Genomic DNA, 17,564 nt, shown 5'->3' with positions numbered 1-17,564 from the left:
TGATTGTACTTCTAAATGACCTGGCTCTAACTTTACAATTAGGCCCCTTTGTTTTAGATGATCTCAACAAAGGAAATATTTTGTACTTTTATCATTTCAAAGACCTTAATTAGATCACCCTTCAATCTCCTAAACTCAAAGAAATACAAACCAAGTTTATGCAACCTGTCTTCATAATTTGATCCTTTAAGCCTTTTCAGACAAATATACATTGTACCACCTTCAAGGCCAATATATCTTTTTTGATGATCAGTAGTCAAATTGAATGAAATACTCCAAATGGAGTCTGACTGACCAAGGCTCTGTACAACTGAGTTATCACTTCCTCACTTTTGAATTCCAATTTCCTGGAGAAACTGGCCAACATTTCATTTATGTTTTTGATTACTTTTTGTACCTGTGCATATGCACTAGCTTTTAGCGATTTGTGAACCTGGACACCTAGATCCCTTTGCTCTTCATACCAATGATTGGCTGATGCACTGATTTTCCTTTTCTTCCCCTGTACCCCGCCCCGCTATATAGTTCAGGCACTATGCTAAGGACAGATGTCACATCAACATTTGGTGCAAATTAATGAAGCTATAACACAAGTATAAACCAATAGTACTCGCCAAAAAAGCTTAACAGGACTGCTATGTGATGCTCACTCAACAGGCTATGTGCACTGAATCTCAGAGAATACAGTGCACGAATTTATGACAGAGAACAATTGCAACTAAAAAAAAATATTTTTGTATATACAATTAATAACAGTCCTGATGAAGTATTAACCTGAAATTTTAATTCTCTTCTGATGATCAGCTTGCTGTGTATTTCCAATGACTTTCGTTTTTACATACAATTTCAAGCATTCTGTTCATTTCTGCTTGAAGATGCAGGTAACTTTCTTGGGTACACTGCTTTTCTCTTTTGCTTAGAAATAAAATGAGCAGCAACTTAATTAATTTAACAGGACTTGTGTCACAAAAACGTGCTTCATGTCTAATGATGATTTTTAATCCACAGGCTGGAATTGCAAATTGAATTTTTAAAAAAGTGACTAAAGGTGACTCGATGCTTGCAGCTAAAGATGGCTACCCCAATTTGCATCACCGTATGTTCCACATTCCAATACACTGAGTTGGAGACAGCAAGTCTACAAAGACCATGATATGGAGAATCTGAGTGAACCACATATCCTGTTCCCATTAGCAAAGCATCAAGGCCATCACCTGAGGTATTCAACAGATGGAGACGAACCACTCAAACTAATCTCTTGAACAGTGGGACCCTAGCTGTGAAAAGGGAATCCTAGACATGGGCTAACTAAGTTGCAAGACCATGCTTGAATCACTGGGTGATAGTCATGTGACAGGTCCACCCGTCATCTGTTTCACCTTCTGTTTTCTCTGCAGTAAGCAGCTGGACACTGATGACAGAAAACTCCAGTTCTCTCTTTCCAACCCACCTTGCAAGCTTTGAACCCTGTTTGCTGACTGTGACCACCCAGGGATGCACCTGCTGCAAATAGAGACTCATTGAAGGAAATCAATCCTACTGTGTCCAGAACAGCCAAATCAGCCATTTACATCTTCACATCCACCATCAGTGGTTGGGAAATAATTGGAAAAAATTCTGAGACAGGATTAATCTCCACTTGGAGAGGCAGGGATTAATCAGGGATAGTCAGCATGGCTTTGTCAGGGGGGGATCGTGTCTAACAAATTTGATTGAATTTTTTGAGAAGGTGACAAGAGGTGTAGATGAGGGTAAAGCAATTGATGTAGTCTACATGGACTTCAGTAAGGCTTCTGATAAGGTGCTGCATGGGAGATTGGTTAAGAAAGTAAAGGCCCATGGGATACAGGGTAATTTGGCAAATTGGATTCAAAATTGGCTTAGTGGCAGCAAGCAGAGGGTGATGGTAGAGGGTTGTTTCTGCGAGTGGAAGCCTGTGACCAGTGGTGTACTGCAGGGATCGGTGCTGGACCCTTACTGTTTGTAGTGTACATTAATGATTTAGACTGAATATAGGAGGTATGATCAGTAAGTTCGCAGACGACACGAAAATTGGTGGTGTCGTAAATAGTGAAGAGGAAAGCCTTAGCCTACAGGACGATATAGATGGGCTGGGTAAGATGGGCAGAGCAGTGGCAAATGGAGTTTAATCATGAGAAGTGTGAGGTGATACACTTTGGGAGGTCTAACAAGACAATGGAATATACAATGGATGGTAGGACCCTAGGGAGTACAGAGGGTCAGAGGGACCTTGGGGTGCTTGTCCAGAGGTCACTGAAGGCAGCAGCACAGGTAGATAAGGTGGTTAGGAAGGCATATGGGATGCTTGCCTTTATTAGCCGAGGCATAGACTATAAGAGCAGGGAGGTTATGATGGAGCTGTATAAAACGCTGGTTAGGCCACAGTTGGAGTACTGTGTACAGTTCTGGTCACCACACTATAGGAAGGATGTGATTGCAATGGAGAGGGTGCAGAGGAGATTCACCAGGATGTTGCCTGGGCTGGAGCATTTCAGTTATGAAGACAGGCTAGATAAGCTGGGGTTGTTTTCCTTGGAGCGGAGAAGGCTGAGGGGGGACCTGATTGAGGTATACAAAATTATGAGGGGCATTGATAGGAAGAAACATTTTCCCTTAGCGGAGAGGTCAATAACTAGGGGGCATAGATTTAAGGTAAGGGGCAGGAGGTTCAGAGGGGAGTTGGGAGGAAATTTTTCACCCAGAGGGTGGTTGGAATCTGGAACACACTGCCTGAAGGGGTGGTAGAGGCAGGAACACTCAACATTCAAGAAGTATTTAGATGAGCACTTGAAACGCCATAACATACAAGACTACGGGCCAAGTGCGGAGAAATGGGATTAGTTAGGACGGGTGCTTTATGGTCGGCGCAGGCACGTTGGGCTGAAGGACCTGTTTCTGTGCTGTAAAACTCTATGACTTTAAATTAGAAGCATGGGAACAACAAAGGAAAGTCGCACGACCACTGAATTCAGCCTGATGCCAGCCGAGTCATCAATCTCCAGACTGTATACCCCTTTTAATTCTCCGGACTCTAATTTGACCAATCTGTCCTCCCCGCTCACTCTAATATATCTGTGCGCACGTTCGAACTTAGTGCGCGTGCATGAAAGTCAGAGCGTATTTTATTGTTTTACTTATATTGGTTTAAGTGCAATAAAGCTAACCTCTTTGTTAAACTCTGTCTGATTGGTTCTTTTATGATCACAGTGCATTATCAGTTAAACACTTACTGAATTGGCAAGTGTATCCTTTCAAAAAAAAAGGAGTAAACCTGTTGCGGTCAAACAAAGAGAGGGAAAAGAGGGGAACCATTCGACCCTTCCGCACCTGATCATAACACTCACATTAGTACTTTCATGGGTACATTTGGTTGAATCATAATGCTTACCAGTCACATAAGGCTTGATATCTCCAGGTATTTCAAAGCCTTGCTGTGTCACATGAAAATAACAGCTGATTTTTCCAGAAAACTCCTTTGCCAGGTTTATTATGTTTCTCTGGAAGATAAGATGATACAGTATTAGTTGTACACGAACTACAAGTTTCTCAAACAAGACGATGGTGGACGAGGGAAGGACATATAGAAAAGTCCTGAATGTCGTGAGCTCCTGCTTCTACCACCCCTTCAGGCAGTGCGTTCCAGATTCCAACCACCCTCTGGGTGAAAAATTCCTCCTCAACTCCTCTCTAAACCTCCTGCCCCTTACCTTCAATCTATGCCCCCTAGTTATTGACCTCCCCACTAAGGGAAAAAGTTTCTTCCTATCTATCCTATCAATGGGAAAGGGATGGAACAGAATCAAAAGGGGAGGCAACTAATGTAGCCTCTAATTTTTTTTTTTTGGAGTGCATGAGCAATTTGTTTAAGTGCACAGCCCCTTTAAATTATTTTTGCGCAGCTGTGCACTTGGGGTAACTTAAAGGGGTCGACTTGTGTATAGCCTGCATAGGAACTTTCGGGTTGCTGCTTGGCCTAGAGGAAACCCTTTTCCCTTCCTGGTCAATTTACGTTCTTGAGAGCATTCTTGGCAGGGGAGTGGTGAGGTGCGGGTGGAGGGAGAGAAGGTAGAAAGAGAAAACATTTCATAATATGCAACAGTATAGTTCATATTCTTGCTTTATGAAATCAATGAAACAAGTTTGCATGGCTTTTTGTAAAACAAACTTTAGAACCAATTGAATTAGATTTATGATAGCATAGTTAATTATCGAATCATAGAATAGCTGTCTTCTGTACTGTAACCATTCGGCCCATTGAGTCCGTGCCGGCTCTCTACAAGAGCAATTTAGCTAGACCCACTCCCCTGCTCTTTCCCGTAGTCCTCTCTTCAGGTGCTTATCCAATTTCCTTTTGAAAACATGACTGAATCTGCTTCCATCAAGCAGTGTATTCTAGATAGTAACCCTCGCTGTGTAAAAAAAAAAGTATTTCCTCATGTCGTTGTTGGCTCTTTTGCCCATCATTTTATATCCGAGTCCTCTGGTTCTTAACCCTTCTGCCAATGGGAACAATTTCTCTATTTCTCTCTATCTACTCTACTCAATTTTGAACACCTCTATCAAATCTCCTCTCAACCTTCTCTGAAGAGAACAACCCCAGCTTCTCCAATCTAACAACATTACTGAAGCCCCTCATCTCTGGAACCATTCTCACGAGTCTTTTCTGCAAACTCTCTAAAGCTTTTACATCCTTCCTAAAGTCTGGTGCCTAGAATTAGACACAATACCCCAGTTGACGCCAACCTAGTGTTTTATTAAGGTTCATCATAACTTCCTTGCTTTTGTATTCTCTGCATCTATTTATGAAGCCCAGGGTCCCATATACCTTTTTAACCACTTTCTCAAACCTTTCCTGTCATCTTCCATGATCTGTACACATATACCACCAGGTCTCTTGGCACCCCTTTTAGAATTGTACCCTTTAGTTTATATTGACACTTCTTATTCTTCCGACCAAAATTCATTACTTTACTGCATTAAATTTCATCTGCCGCATGGCTGCCCATTCCACCAGTCTATGTCCCCTTGAAGTCTATCACTATTCTCCTCACAGTTCACAATACTTCCAAGTTGAGTCATTTGCAAATTTTGAAATTTATGTTACTGGACTAGCAACTGCAATTTCAAATCCCATTAAGGCAAGCAGTGAAAATTAATGCAGTAAATCTCTTAATTTATGGGTTGACCAAGAAAGCTGCCAGATTGTTTGAAAAACCCAACTAGTTTACTAATGTCCTTCGGGAAGGTAACATGTCACCCCTAACTACGTTTCCTGTACCACACCAAATAGTTATCTATTAACAGTCTCTGAAATGCCTAAACAAATCATTCAGTTGTAAAATGATCAATAAAAGAAAGTAGCCCACCTCCACTTCCTAAGCTAACAGATGTGACCTTAGGGAACATTGTCCATATTAGAGAAAATGTAGGCAGCAGTCATTAAAAAAAAACACACACACAATCACAAGGAAAGTGCTGACAGTTTTTCTGTATTTAGCTTTGATCTGAAGATTCCTTCAAAAATGGATTAATAGGCATGAGGGAAGTGAGTAAAATGTTTTCCACTTGCTAATGCTTCATGGAAAGTTATTAATGATAACTTATGCAGCACTGCCAAGTTGCGCAGTTTAATCAACGTGAATAATTCACTCAAGGTTAGATCTGGTCTCTAATTGAGGGGAAAATTCAAAGCATCCCTATAGCAGTTAAGCAAATGTAATAGCAGGCAGGAATCTTCCACCCAAGAGCATAGTTGAGATCAGACTTCAACAGGTAAGTCACTATGGAAGAGGAACAAAGGGTGGTCCAGAGGCACAGCTTGGTCAATAAAATGTGTTCATTTCATAGCGCTATTAACAAATTTTGACATTTATACTAGTGAAAATGTCTTGCTAGCTGATTCAGAATTAAAGGACTGTTATTACAGGTGCGAAAGAAATTAAATTCAACAAACTTGCACATTTCAAAAGATACCGTCTGATTTTGAGAGGCTATAAAATACAAAAAAAAATTGCATTTCTCTATATTTTATGCCAAGAAAATTTACAATTAGTAACATACATTTAGAATGGGAAAAACAGCCAAAATTCACAAGTCAAATACATTAACAGATCATATGAACTGTATTATTCACACACCATACGGTTGTTTACATACAAATAAAGAGGCACAGAATTCTTACTGCCAAATTACTAGTTAAGGAAGAAGTTATTCTGTATTTAACATTGTTACTAAGGTGGGTTAAATTTTTACTAGTTGCTTAAATTAGCAAAGCACAAAGCATCCAAATAAAAAAAAAAGGAAGATGAGTGGCAGTGGCTCTTGTACTCTATGCCTCTATTAATAAAGCCCAAGACACTGTATGCTTTAATAACCGCTCTCTCAACCTGTCCTGCCACCTTCAATGACTTATGCACAAAGACACCTAGGTCCCTCTGCTGCTGCACCCCCTATGGAATTGTACCCTCTATTATATATTGTCTCTCCATGTTCTTCCTACCAATATGAATCACAATCACATTTCTCTGCATTGACCTTCATCTGCCACCTGTCTGCCCATTCCACCAACTTGTCTGTGTCCTTTTGAAGTTCTACACTATGAACAAAAGTTTGGCACAGAAAGAGGCCACTTGGCCCATCGTGTCTGTGCCAGCCAAATAAGATCCTCCTATTCGAATCCCACTTTCCAGCATTTGGTCCGTAGCCCTGCAGATTACGACATGTGAGGTGCACATCCAGACTCCTTTTGAATGATGTGAGGGTTTCTGCCTCAACTACCCTTTCAGGCAGTGAGTTCCAGACCCTCACCACCCTCTGGGTGAAAATGTTTTTCCTCATCTCTCCTCTAATTTTTCTACCAATCACTTTAAATCTATGCCCCCTAGTCACTGACCTCTCTGCTAAAGTGAATAGGCCCTTTACCTCCACTCTATCCAGGCCCCTCAAAATGTTGTACATTTCAATCAGATCTTCCCTCAGCCTTCTCTGTTCCAAGGAGAACAACCCCAGCCTATCCAATCTTTCCTCATAGCTGCATTTTCTAGTCCTGGCAACATCCTCGTAAATCTCCTCTGTACTCTCTAGTGCAATTATCCTCCTCACAGTTCACAATGCTTCCAAATTTTGTATCATCTGCAAACTTTGAAACTGTGCCCTGTACATCAAGGTCTAGGTCATTAATATACATCAGGAGAAGCAAGGGTCCCAATACTGATCCCTGGGGAACTCCACTACAAACCTTCCTTCAGCCTGAAAAACATCCATTAACCATTACTCTTTGTTTCCTGTTACTCAGCCAATTTCATATCCATGTTACGACCGTCTCTTTCATTCCATGAGCCACAAGTTTGCTCACAAGTCTGTTGTGTGGCACTATATCAAATGCCTTTTGAAAGTCCATGTACACCACATCAACAGCATGACCCTCCCTCAAAAATTCCATGCTGGCTTTCCCCAGCATGGATTTTTTGTCCATGTGATTATTGATTTTGTCCCGAATTAATTTTACTAGAAATTTTCCCACCACCGAAGTTAAACTGACTGCCCTGTAGTTGCTGGGTTTATCTTTATACCCTTTTTGAACAAAGGTGTAACGTTTGCAATTCTCCAGTCCTCTGGCACCACCCCAGAGTCTAAGGAAGACTGAAAAACTATGGCCAGTGCCTCTGCGATTCCCACTCACACTTCCCTCAGTATCCTTGGATGCATCTCATCTGGCCCTGGTGCTTTATCTACTTTAAGTACAGACAGCCTATCTAATACTTCCTCTTTATCAATTTTAAACCTCTCTGGTGCCTGACTTACCTCCTCTTTCAGCATTGCCTGGGTTGCATCTTCTTCCTTGGTAAAGAGAGATGCAATGCATTCATTTGATACATCAGCTATGCCCTCTGCCTCCCAGTGTAAATCCCCTTTCTGGTCCCCAATTGGCCTCACTCCTCCTTTTAGCACCTTTTTACTATTTATATGCCAAAGAAAACTTTTGGATTTCCTTTAATGCTAGCTGCCAGTCTCTTTTCATCCTCTCTCTTTGCTTCTCTTATTTGCTTTTTCACTTCCCCTCTGGACCTTCTATATTCAGCCTAGTTCTCAATAGCATTTTCTACCTGGCATCTGTCATAAGCACACTTTTTTTTTTCTTTATCTTAACCTCTACCTCTTTTGAATTCAGGCAGCTCTGGCTTTTTTTGCTCTACTTTTCCCCTTCGAGGGAACATGGGCGGCGCAGTGGTTAGCACCGCAGCCTCACAGCTCCAGGGACCATGGTTCGATTCTGGGTACTGCCTGTGCAGAGTTTGTAAGTTCTCCCTGTGTCTGCGTGGGTTTTCGCCGGGTGCTCTGGTTTCCTCCCACATCCAAAAGACTTGCAGGTGATAGGTAAATTGGCCGTTGTAAACTGCCCCTAGTGTAGGTAGGTGGTAGGGAATATGGGATTACTGTAGGGTTAGTATAAATGGGTGGTTGTTGGTCGGCACAGACTCGGTGGGCCGAAGGGCCTGTTTCAGTACTGTATCTCTAAATAAATAAATAATAACTTGGCTGTATCTGAAATATCTCTTCTTTGAAGGTAGCCCATTGTTCAGCTATCAGTTTTCCTGCCAGCTTTTCACTCCAATTTTATTCGCCCCAGCTCCGTTCTTACCCCATTGAAGTTGGCCTTTCCCCAGTTAATTATTCTTACCCTGGATTGCTCTTTGTCCTTTTCCACAGTCAGCCTAAACCTTATGATACAATGATCACTATCCCCTAAATGCTCTCCTACTGATACTTGATCCACTTGGCCCACCTCATTCCCAAGAACCAGGTCTAGCAGTGCCTCCTTTCTCGTTGGACTAGCAACATACTGTGGTAGAAAATTTTCCTGAACACTCTAGGAACTCACCCCTCAGTGCCCTTGACGCTACTATTATTCCAGTCTACGTTTAGATAATTAAAGTTCTCCATTATAACAACCCTATAATTTTTGCACCTCTAATTTCCTTGCAAATTTGTTCCTCCATGTCCTTCCCTCTATCTGGTGGCCTATAGCCAACACGGAGCAAAGTAACTGCACCTTTTTGTTCCTTAGCTCTAGCCAAATTGATTCTGTCCTCGACCCCTCTGCGACATTCTTTTTCTCCAGCACAGTAATGCCCTCCTTAATGAATACCGCCACCCCTCCCCCTTTGTTCCCTTTCCTAAATACCTTGTATCCAGGAATATTTAACACTCAGTCCTGCCCTTCTTTGAGACAGGTTTCTGTTGTAGCCACAACATATTTGCGCCTGCACCTCATCAGTTTTATTAACCACACTCTGTGCATTCACATACATGCACATTAATCCCGATTCAGACTTTATTACTTTCTCCCTTACTCTGACCCCACCTAATAACATACTATTCCCTACTCTTGTGCTATCTATCTCTCCCAGTATTCTGTGCACCTTGGTATTCCTCTCTAATATTTGCTCCTGGTTCCCTCACCTCAGATAAGTTACCAGTTTTGCTTCCCTCCAATGTGAGCTCCCTCTCAGGTTCCCATCCCCCTGATAATTTAGTTTAAATCCTCCCCAATAGCACTAGCAAATCTCCCTGCGAGGATATTCGTCCCAGTCCTGCTAAGATGCAACCCATCCATCTTGTACTGGTCCCACCTGCCCCAGAACCAGTCCCAATGTCTCAGAAATCTGATGCCCTCCCTCCTACAGTACACCAGTTCTCCAGCCACATGTTCAATCACTCAATTCTTCTATTCCTCTGCTCACTTGCACGTGGGACGGGAAGTAATCCTGAGATTCTTCTTTCCACCCTGCTACAGCCAGGTGAGGAGGGTGGGGGGGGGGGGGGGGGGGGGGGGGGGGAGGGTCACAGGTTCCCCTCTTGCCCTACCTCTTATCTGACCGCAACAGGGTTTATTCCTTTTTAAACAGTGGTTGTGCTTCCCACCTGAATGAGTGTTTTACCTTTAACGCGATTGTGAAAGATCAGACAGATTTTCTTGAGTTTAAACAAAAAAGTAAGTTTATTATACTTAATCTAAACCCAATCTAAAAAAATATGCTATACATTCACACGAGATACACACACACACAAACAAGTGAAAAGTAGATTTTGTGGTTGGATTAGAGTCCAGAGTAAATGGAAATTAAATACACAGTCTGTGAGGTCACATGATTTGGTCGTCTTCCGGTTGAAGTTGTATTCTTGAAGTCTTTGGCTGGTTAAAGTGCACATCGTGGCAGGCCCGCTTGTCTCAGGGCTTTCTTGGAGGCAGACTTGTAGGTGGCTCTCTTCCCCTCATCTCTGTCTGTAGCAATCTGTAGGCTTGGAAGGTCCATAGTCGCAGACGGTTTTCAAACATGAGGTATCATCTGGGGCAGGGAGAGAGAGCACGAGAGAGCGAGCGAGAGCGACATACCCTTTCTCTGCTTCACAATTTGAGTTACTGGCTTGACTCCCTTTGTTCAAGGAAACTCTCAGCTTTCACTGAGATAGACAGATGGTCACATGATTGTCTCAGTATATTCTCTTGAACCTTCTAATGAGATTCACAGTTTGGAATTGGCTCCCCAGGCCACAGGATGCCAATATTTACACTTGGAGGGGTTTGCTCTTTCAAAGTCAAGGTGTTAGGATTGCCTTGAATGCCATGCTAATGAAACAATCTTAGGTAATTCAAAGACATTGTTCTGGGTCCATGCTCCTCAGACCTCTGCCTCTGGTTGGGCCTTGGAATTTGAAAAGGTGTTTCAGATGCAAATTGTGGCAGCCATCTTGGCTGCCAGTTTTTTTTTTAAACATTAACTGCAAGATTTTTTCCAAAGTTTAGTGTAAGTTTCCAACCGATGAATTAACATTCCTTATGTGGCATATCACTTTTATTGACAATCCTCATTCCCACAACTGCTACTGCATTGTCTGACTGCCTGGCTAGCAGTTAGTCATATCTGTGCCTGAAATTCTGTAGCTTAACACGGACAAGACTGAAGCCATTTTGTTTGACCCCCATCAAAAACTCTGCACCCTCGACTTCAATCCAAGCCTCTTCTTGGATACCTACTTCAGACAGTCCTATTCTTTCTTGAACCAAGCCCTACGTCCCACATCCAACATCATGAAGACTTCCTACGTCCATCTCTGAATCTCCTATCGTCATTGCTACTTACTCCCACTGCTGATACTCTTATCGTGGTATTTTCCCCATATCCTCTTCATGGATCTCCTGAGCTCCAATACATGAACTAAAAATCATTCAGAATTCCAACCTGCAGATCAAATATAAAATCCTCATTATCTGCCTATTCTTGTCGAACTCCATTGGCCTCTTATCCTACAATGTATTGATTTTAAGATTCTCACCTTGAAATCTTTCCACGGTCTCTCTTCCCAATTTTTACAATGATCTCCAGCCCAAGCCCATACCTTCTACTTTTTCAATTCCAGTTTACTGTGCATTTCTTCTCCTCGCCGCACTCATCCATCGGGAGTTTAACCTTCTGTCATTTTCTGCACACAAACTCGCTCCGCTTCATCACTCCCAATATTCAAATGTCTCCTTAAAACTTTTCTTTGATGGCACCTTTGGTCCCTCTTGCTCAAGTCAGACTTAATTATGAATCAGTTGGAATATTTTGTTACATTGAAGGAGCTATACAAATGTTGTTGGAGGTCTACAGCACATTTTTGGGGACTGTAGAGAAGGCCTCACTCTGAATTTAAACTAATATACCTAATCTGGGAGTGCTTAGATACAAGAACAGTAAAGAAAGGAAATTGTTCTATTTCCTTGTACTTAACTTACCTGAGTAAGCAAAACATATCAAAGAAAATAAAAAGAAAATAATTTCATAAAATTTTGCCATCATTTCTCCAATCGAACACTCTCAATGGGGAAACACACTCACAGGAAGTGTGGGTTGAAGATCGGGTACATTATAGCCCTTATTCCAGGAGCACAGTAACCTGCTGGAAATGTGGAGTTCACCCTGTTTCAACTGGTACACCATATGCTTGCAAAATGTACATGAACAAGGTAGCAATTTATTCTGATTAAAACAGAAGCCAAGAAAATTACTGGGAAATGGCACTAACGAACAATTGCTGGCCTTTCTTGGCCAAGAGGAATTGTAAATAAATAGGAACAAATGGGTAACACAGCATCATTGCCTATAAGTGAATAATTCTGAAAGCGGAGCACTAAAGGAAACATTAAAATTCCAATGCAGCACAATGCTTCCAGCTCAAGGCTAGGAAAATTAAGGTTAAGCCACCAGTTTAATATGCTGCTAAATTACATTGTACATTGTAATAAAATCTAGTCCAAATTCTGCCCTAAAGTGGTTTGTAGAGCAACAGCATCCATCCATCATTGATCTTGTGTCCAGCTACAGATCGGTTGCGTGGTTTTTAAAAATGTAAAAAAGTAAACGTTAAGCTAACCTTGAAAAGAAGCTCATCTGTATTTTTGGCACTGAAGTACAGCTGTACTGATCTCGGTTTGTATTTACAATGCTTGCTTCCTTGGAATCTGTGGAGATCAGCTACGTGCAAGAGTATCGAATACAAGGGATTAATGCCCACTCCGCCTGCAACTAACAACAGGTCCACTGGAGAGTCAGAAGGTTGAGGATCAAAGAAGAAATCACCGCCTACACGAAGAGTTACTTCTGAACCAACGTCACACTAAGGAAGAAAATGAGAAGTTTTTGTTAGGAACAGAATTTTTAGAAATAAAATGGCATTTTCTGGGAAAGAATTAAGACTCAAAGTACCTCCTGAATAATTGTTGCCCCCTAAAGGTACATTTTGTTTCCTCAAATGAAGTGAGAAATCAGACATAAATATCTTTTTGTTAGGCAAAAAAAGGTCAATAGATTTCTATGGAACTTCCTCTGCAGCTGAACTAAATGTCACTATACATCACAATATTGATAATTCAATAATTGTCTGCCTCTTGAACATTGTTTAATTTGAAATATGATGCAAGAACTTTGAATAAATTCCACTAAAATTCATCGTGCTTTCAAGAGCATCCCATTTTGATAGATTCTACTGTGTTAATTTTGTTCCTAAAATAGGTGTACTGAATAGAAATGATGTGAATGCGTTAAACTGACTTATTTGAGGATCCCTCAATAGTAACAGAATTGAGTTCTGATATAATCAAACAGAACTTCACAAGCACATTATTTTTCTATTTAAATGGGGAATCCAATAGATTTTTTTTACCACTTTGAAGTTGTCAGAGCACATTTCACATAGTTTTCTATCATGACCATTTAATGGCTACATCAACTGTACGCTTCTGTTTTTGAAAGTACAGTTTGCCCAATAAACACAATCAAGGCCAACACAGCAAAAACACAATTACAATTTGGCTGTTCACATGTTAATATGACCACCAAGGTTTAAACTCGGTCAAAACTTTGTTTTTTCTCCCCCTCTCTTATATGCTATTGAGCATAACAGGATCGTAAAGTTTTTCAGGTCTGACCAAACATCATCTAGTGATTGATCATCCTAATGTGGGAACCATAGATTGTTTTGGAATGGTCTCAGTTTAGCATGGTCTGCTTTAACTCACTCAGTTTCAATAAGTATTGTGGGATTTTGAAATTTAACTTGGACAGGCATTCTTGAACTGAGACACACCAACATGCAGGAAGGTGCTTTAGGATGGCATATCCATGGCTTCCCATTTATTAATGGGAACGATACATGCCTCAAGACTGTTTTCAAAGTGTTTTTGTATTTCTTCTTCTGCACACTACAGAAGCACTTGCTGTTTCTCAGCTCACATTCTTCAGAAGCTTATTATTTTATGTCTGAATAAAGTAGCTGTTTGTCAAGATGGGTCCATGCTGACTCCAAATTCATTCATGTGGATGTACATCCTTCGTATATACTTATACTTCCTAATCAGTGAGTGAATTTCTAAATAGCTGATTTGAGTCATAGCAGTTAGCTGTGCTATTTGTAAAGACTAAGGGTGGAATATAAGGTTTGCCTTGTGATGGTTGCCTTCTTGAGGCTGATAACAGTCCGAAGCCTCCACTTGACTGTGCGTGCTTTCTCAGCGCAATACCCCTGATATAGGCTTAACCAAGACAAAAGACCGAGGAATTTTAAGTGCAAATTGCATTGAGCAGAACTTGAGAGTTTCCATGATCTTTAGCGCTAATTAAAAAAAGACTCGAGAAACATTCACAACCCATATGGTGAACTAAACACTGTTGGGAGCTTCTGCTAATTGTGCCCATTTGCTGGCCTTTGAGGAAGCTCGAAAAATTAAGCAGGAACTTATGGATGCACGAACATTAATAGGTACATTTTCAATGGTTTTAAATGATTTTTTAAAAATTTATTAACCAACTGACCACTGTACCCCCAAACTAGAAAATAGTTATGGCTTAAAAAATTTTTTTCCAGTAAATTTAAAATCAGGTTACTCAGATTGTCATGGATTTAAAATGTTTATTTTATTTTACTTATTTATTTAGAGATACAGCACTGAAACAGGCCCTTTGGCCAACCGAGTCTGTGCCGACCATCAACCACCCATTTATACTAATCCCTACATTAATCCCATATTCCTACCACATCCCCTCAATTCTCCTACCACCTACCTACACTAGGGGCAATTTACAATGGCCAATTTACCTATCAACCTGCAAGTCTTTGGCTGTGGGAGGAAACCGGAGCACCCGGCAGAAACCCATGCGGTCACAGGGAGAAATTGCAAACTCTGCACAGGCAGTACCCAAAATTGAACCCGGGTTGCTGGAGCAGTGAGGCTGCGGTGCTAACCACTGTGCCGCCCATTTTGTGTTAAATCCATTTTGGGTTAGTCAAACTTGACCAATTTGCCACTCTTAAATATGTCAAGGAATATGTTTTAAGACACTGCTCGATTGCACAGATGGGTTCATGGCGGATTTTACCTTTGGCGGTATGCAAATGAATCGAGAAGAAACACAAGGGGGAAAACACTTTTCAAAACGGGGTGCAATTTTGGGCATAATTTTCACCAGAATCGCTGCGCACAAAGCGGAAACTCTACCCCAGAATATATATCCAATTTCTACTATTGGTGCTTCTACAATTGTCTTATGATAAAGGCCACTGAGAATGTTTCTGCTTTTTTTTCCCCAAAGGCAGAAGAGTACTTTTCCAGGTTTCTAATTTGTTTGTTCAATAGAATGCCCTTCATGCTACAGCGAAAATCAGCACTCGTCTGTATAATATATATCTCTCAAGTGGCTTAACAGCTACACAACTACTCACGCAATGACCAAGGATATTAACCCAGTTCTATAGAGCAAGAATTGTAGGAAATAAAGCAGAGAAGCAAACTTCCTAAGGTGGATTCATTGACGACTGAGTCTGAAGGACAGATAAGTAATAAACAGAAATTAAATATACATAGGTATCATAGAACATAACAGCGCAGTACAGGCCCTTCGGCCCTCGATGTTGCGCCGACCTGTGAAACCATCTGACCTACACTATTCCATTTTCATCCATATGTCTATCCAATGACCACTTAAATGCCCTTAAAGTTGGCGAGTCTACTACTGTTGCAGGCAGGGCCTTCCACGCCCCTACTACTCTGAGTAAAGAAACTACCTCTGACATCTGTCCTATATCTATCACCCTTCAACTTAAAGCTATGTCCCCTCGTGTTTGCCATCACCATCCGAGGAAAAAGACTCTCACTACCCACCCTATCTAACCCTCTGATTATCTTATATGTCTCTATTAAGTCACCTCTCCTCCTCCTTCTCTCTAACGAATCAGAACACAAGTATTTGCTGTTGTACTAACCAGAATTTTGAATTTTAAAAAAATTATGTGCATCAGCTGCTTCTTTAATTGGTATTAAATTTGAAGTCTTCAATTTTCTATGATAAAATAAAATATAGTTAAGTAGGATTTTTAAAACAACTTACTGCTTTCGAGAGCTGAACTAACATCTTCTGGGTAGGTGGTAGATGCAAAAACTCTGGACTTATCCAAGAAACACATGCTGCAGGGGGATTGTAGAGTTCTATAAAATAGGCTAGATAAGCTAAACAGCTACCTTCAACTTTACTCATCTTTTTGACTGGAGGGCAATTGCAGATCGATTCCCCCCCCCTCCCCAACCCCCGCTTGCCAATTACTCCCCCCAAGGAAGGTGCTGACTGTGCTGAGGTACGTTTCTACGGTAGCCCTACAGGACCTTTCTCTGGTGGTAATCGTTCATGTGAGAAGCTGAACAGTGAATGCCAGCAAGCGATTAGACTTCGAAGGCGATCACAGCCGAGCCCAATCCTGCCCTTGTGCTCTGTTCATATAAATATAAGGCTTGCTGGATTGATGTGGATTGGCATCTGGGGCAGAGGTCAACTGTAGCACCCTATCACCATAATAGCTCAGACTAGTTAGCTCAGCACAGAACGGTTTGAATATGGGCTCTTCCTGATCTTTAAGCCCAGCTACTAACTGGAGAAACTCAGCGTGATAACTTCGGGTGACTGTTGAAATTTAATCTGAGCATCAAAATCTTAAAGCAATGGGAGAACTTGATACATACCAGGAAACTGACATACCTTAATACACTAAGTTGCTCACTGAAGAGTTTGATAAAAGTTTTACTTCACTAAAACTGTACAATATGTAGGATAAGCTTAATAGATCAGTTCTCTTCATTATGAGTTCAGTACAAGTGGAATTTTTTTCAAATTCATGGGGTCCACTTTGGCATATGACAGTGAAGGGCAAACATTTGAAAGCTGCACAGAACACAGCAAAATCATCTCTAATGTCTAAAGCAAATGCAGAAGCTCTAGTCCTGGAACAATGAGGAATGTATAACACATATGTTGACTACAAAAGTTTGAACTTGCATGTCAGCTCATCTGAGCACAAAGGAAAACTGAAGCACTTTATTGCAATGGCATCGACTACGGAAATACTTCATTAATTTTCTACAATATATACAATTCCCAATTGAAACTACATTATTTCTGAAACAAAAAGCAATTCGTAGAATTAAAAAGCCTGAATTTTTGTCTTGCATTATTGATTTCTGTATAAACCAGTTGCATTCTGGCAGTGTTGTAGCACCAGCTAGTGGTAGTGGAATGTGTACTGATCACAACCTGGAAGTCACCATTATGTGGATTATTACTTCTGAATTCAAACAAAAAAATGTATAATAACTCACACCATTTACATTCTTCTGCTTGCTTTCAGCTTAAATGTAAGCTACAATTAATTTCAAATAAGCAATAGAATTCGTGGTACTATTAGACAGAGCTGTTTAGTGAAAGTACTTTCACTAAATACAATTGTTATTCCAGTATACCTAGAGTCCCAGTAATGGGAAAATAGAATACAGAAAATTTACTTCAAAGATTCTCCTCACAAAGGTGCTCCTCAGTTTCCCCATTATGTATTCAATTTATTCATATAAGAAAAAAATCTGAGGACTGCTGAATAAGCATCCTTCACACTTCAATATTCTCTGCTAACATGTGTGCTAACTCACTGACTTGAAAGCCCAAATTAGATCTGGAATCAAA

General features: G+C 40.9%; 1 protein-coding gene across 2 annotated transcripts in view; it reads right to left on the bottom strand.

Annotated features, from left to right (window-relative positions):
- oxnad1 (oxidoreductase NAD-binding domain containing 1) overlaps nt 1–17,564 on the bottom strand; it is an 84,270-nt gene that overhangs the window by 14,310 nt on the left and 52,396 nt on the right. For both annotated transcript variants that reach the window (XM_068011778.1, XM_068011786.1), the window contains exons 5-6: nt 12,439–12,681; nt 3,410–3,518 (exon numbers count right to left, since the gene is read on the bottom strand). In XM_068011778.1, coding sequence (XP_067867879.1) covers nt 3,410–3,518; nt 12,439–12,681 — 352 coding nt within the window. The remainder of the gene's footprint in view (nt 1–3,409; nt 3,519–12,438; nt 12,682–17,564) is intronic.

Source organism: Heterodontus francisci, chromosome 2 (assembly GCF_036365525.1).
Source record: "Heterodontus francisci isolate sHetFra1 chromosome 2, sHetFra1.hap1, whole genome shotgun sequence".
Taxonomy (NCBI): Eukaryota; Metazoa; Chordata; class Chondrichthyes; order Heterodontiformes; family Heterodontidae; genus Heterodontus; species Heterodontus francisci.
The sequence above is the reverse complement of the archived record's forward strand: the minus strand, read 5'-3'. Positions and strand labels throughout refer to the sequence as shown.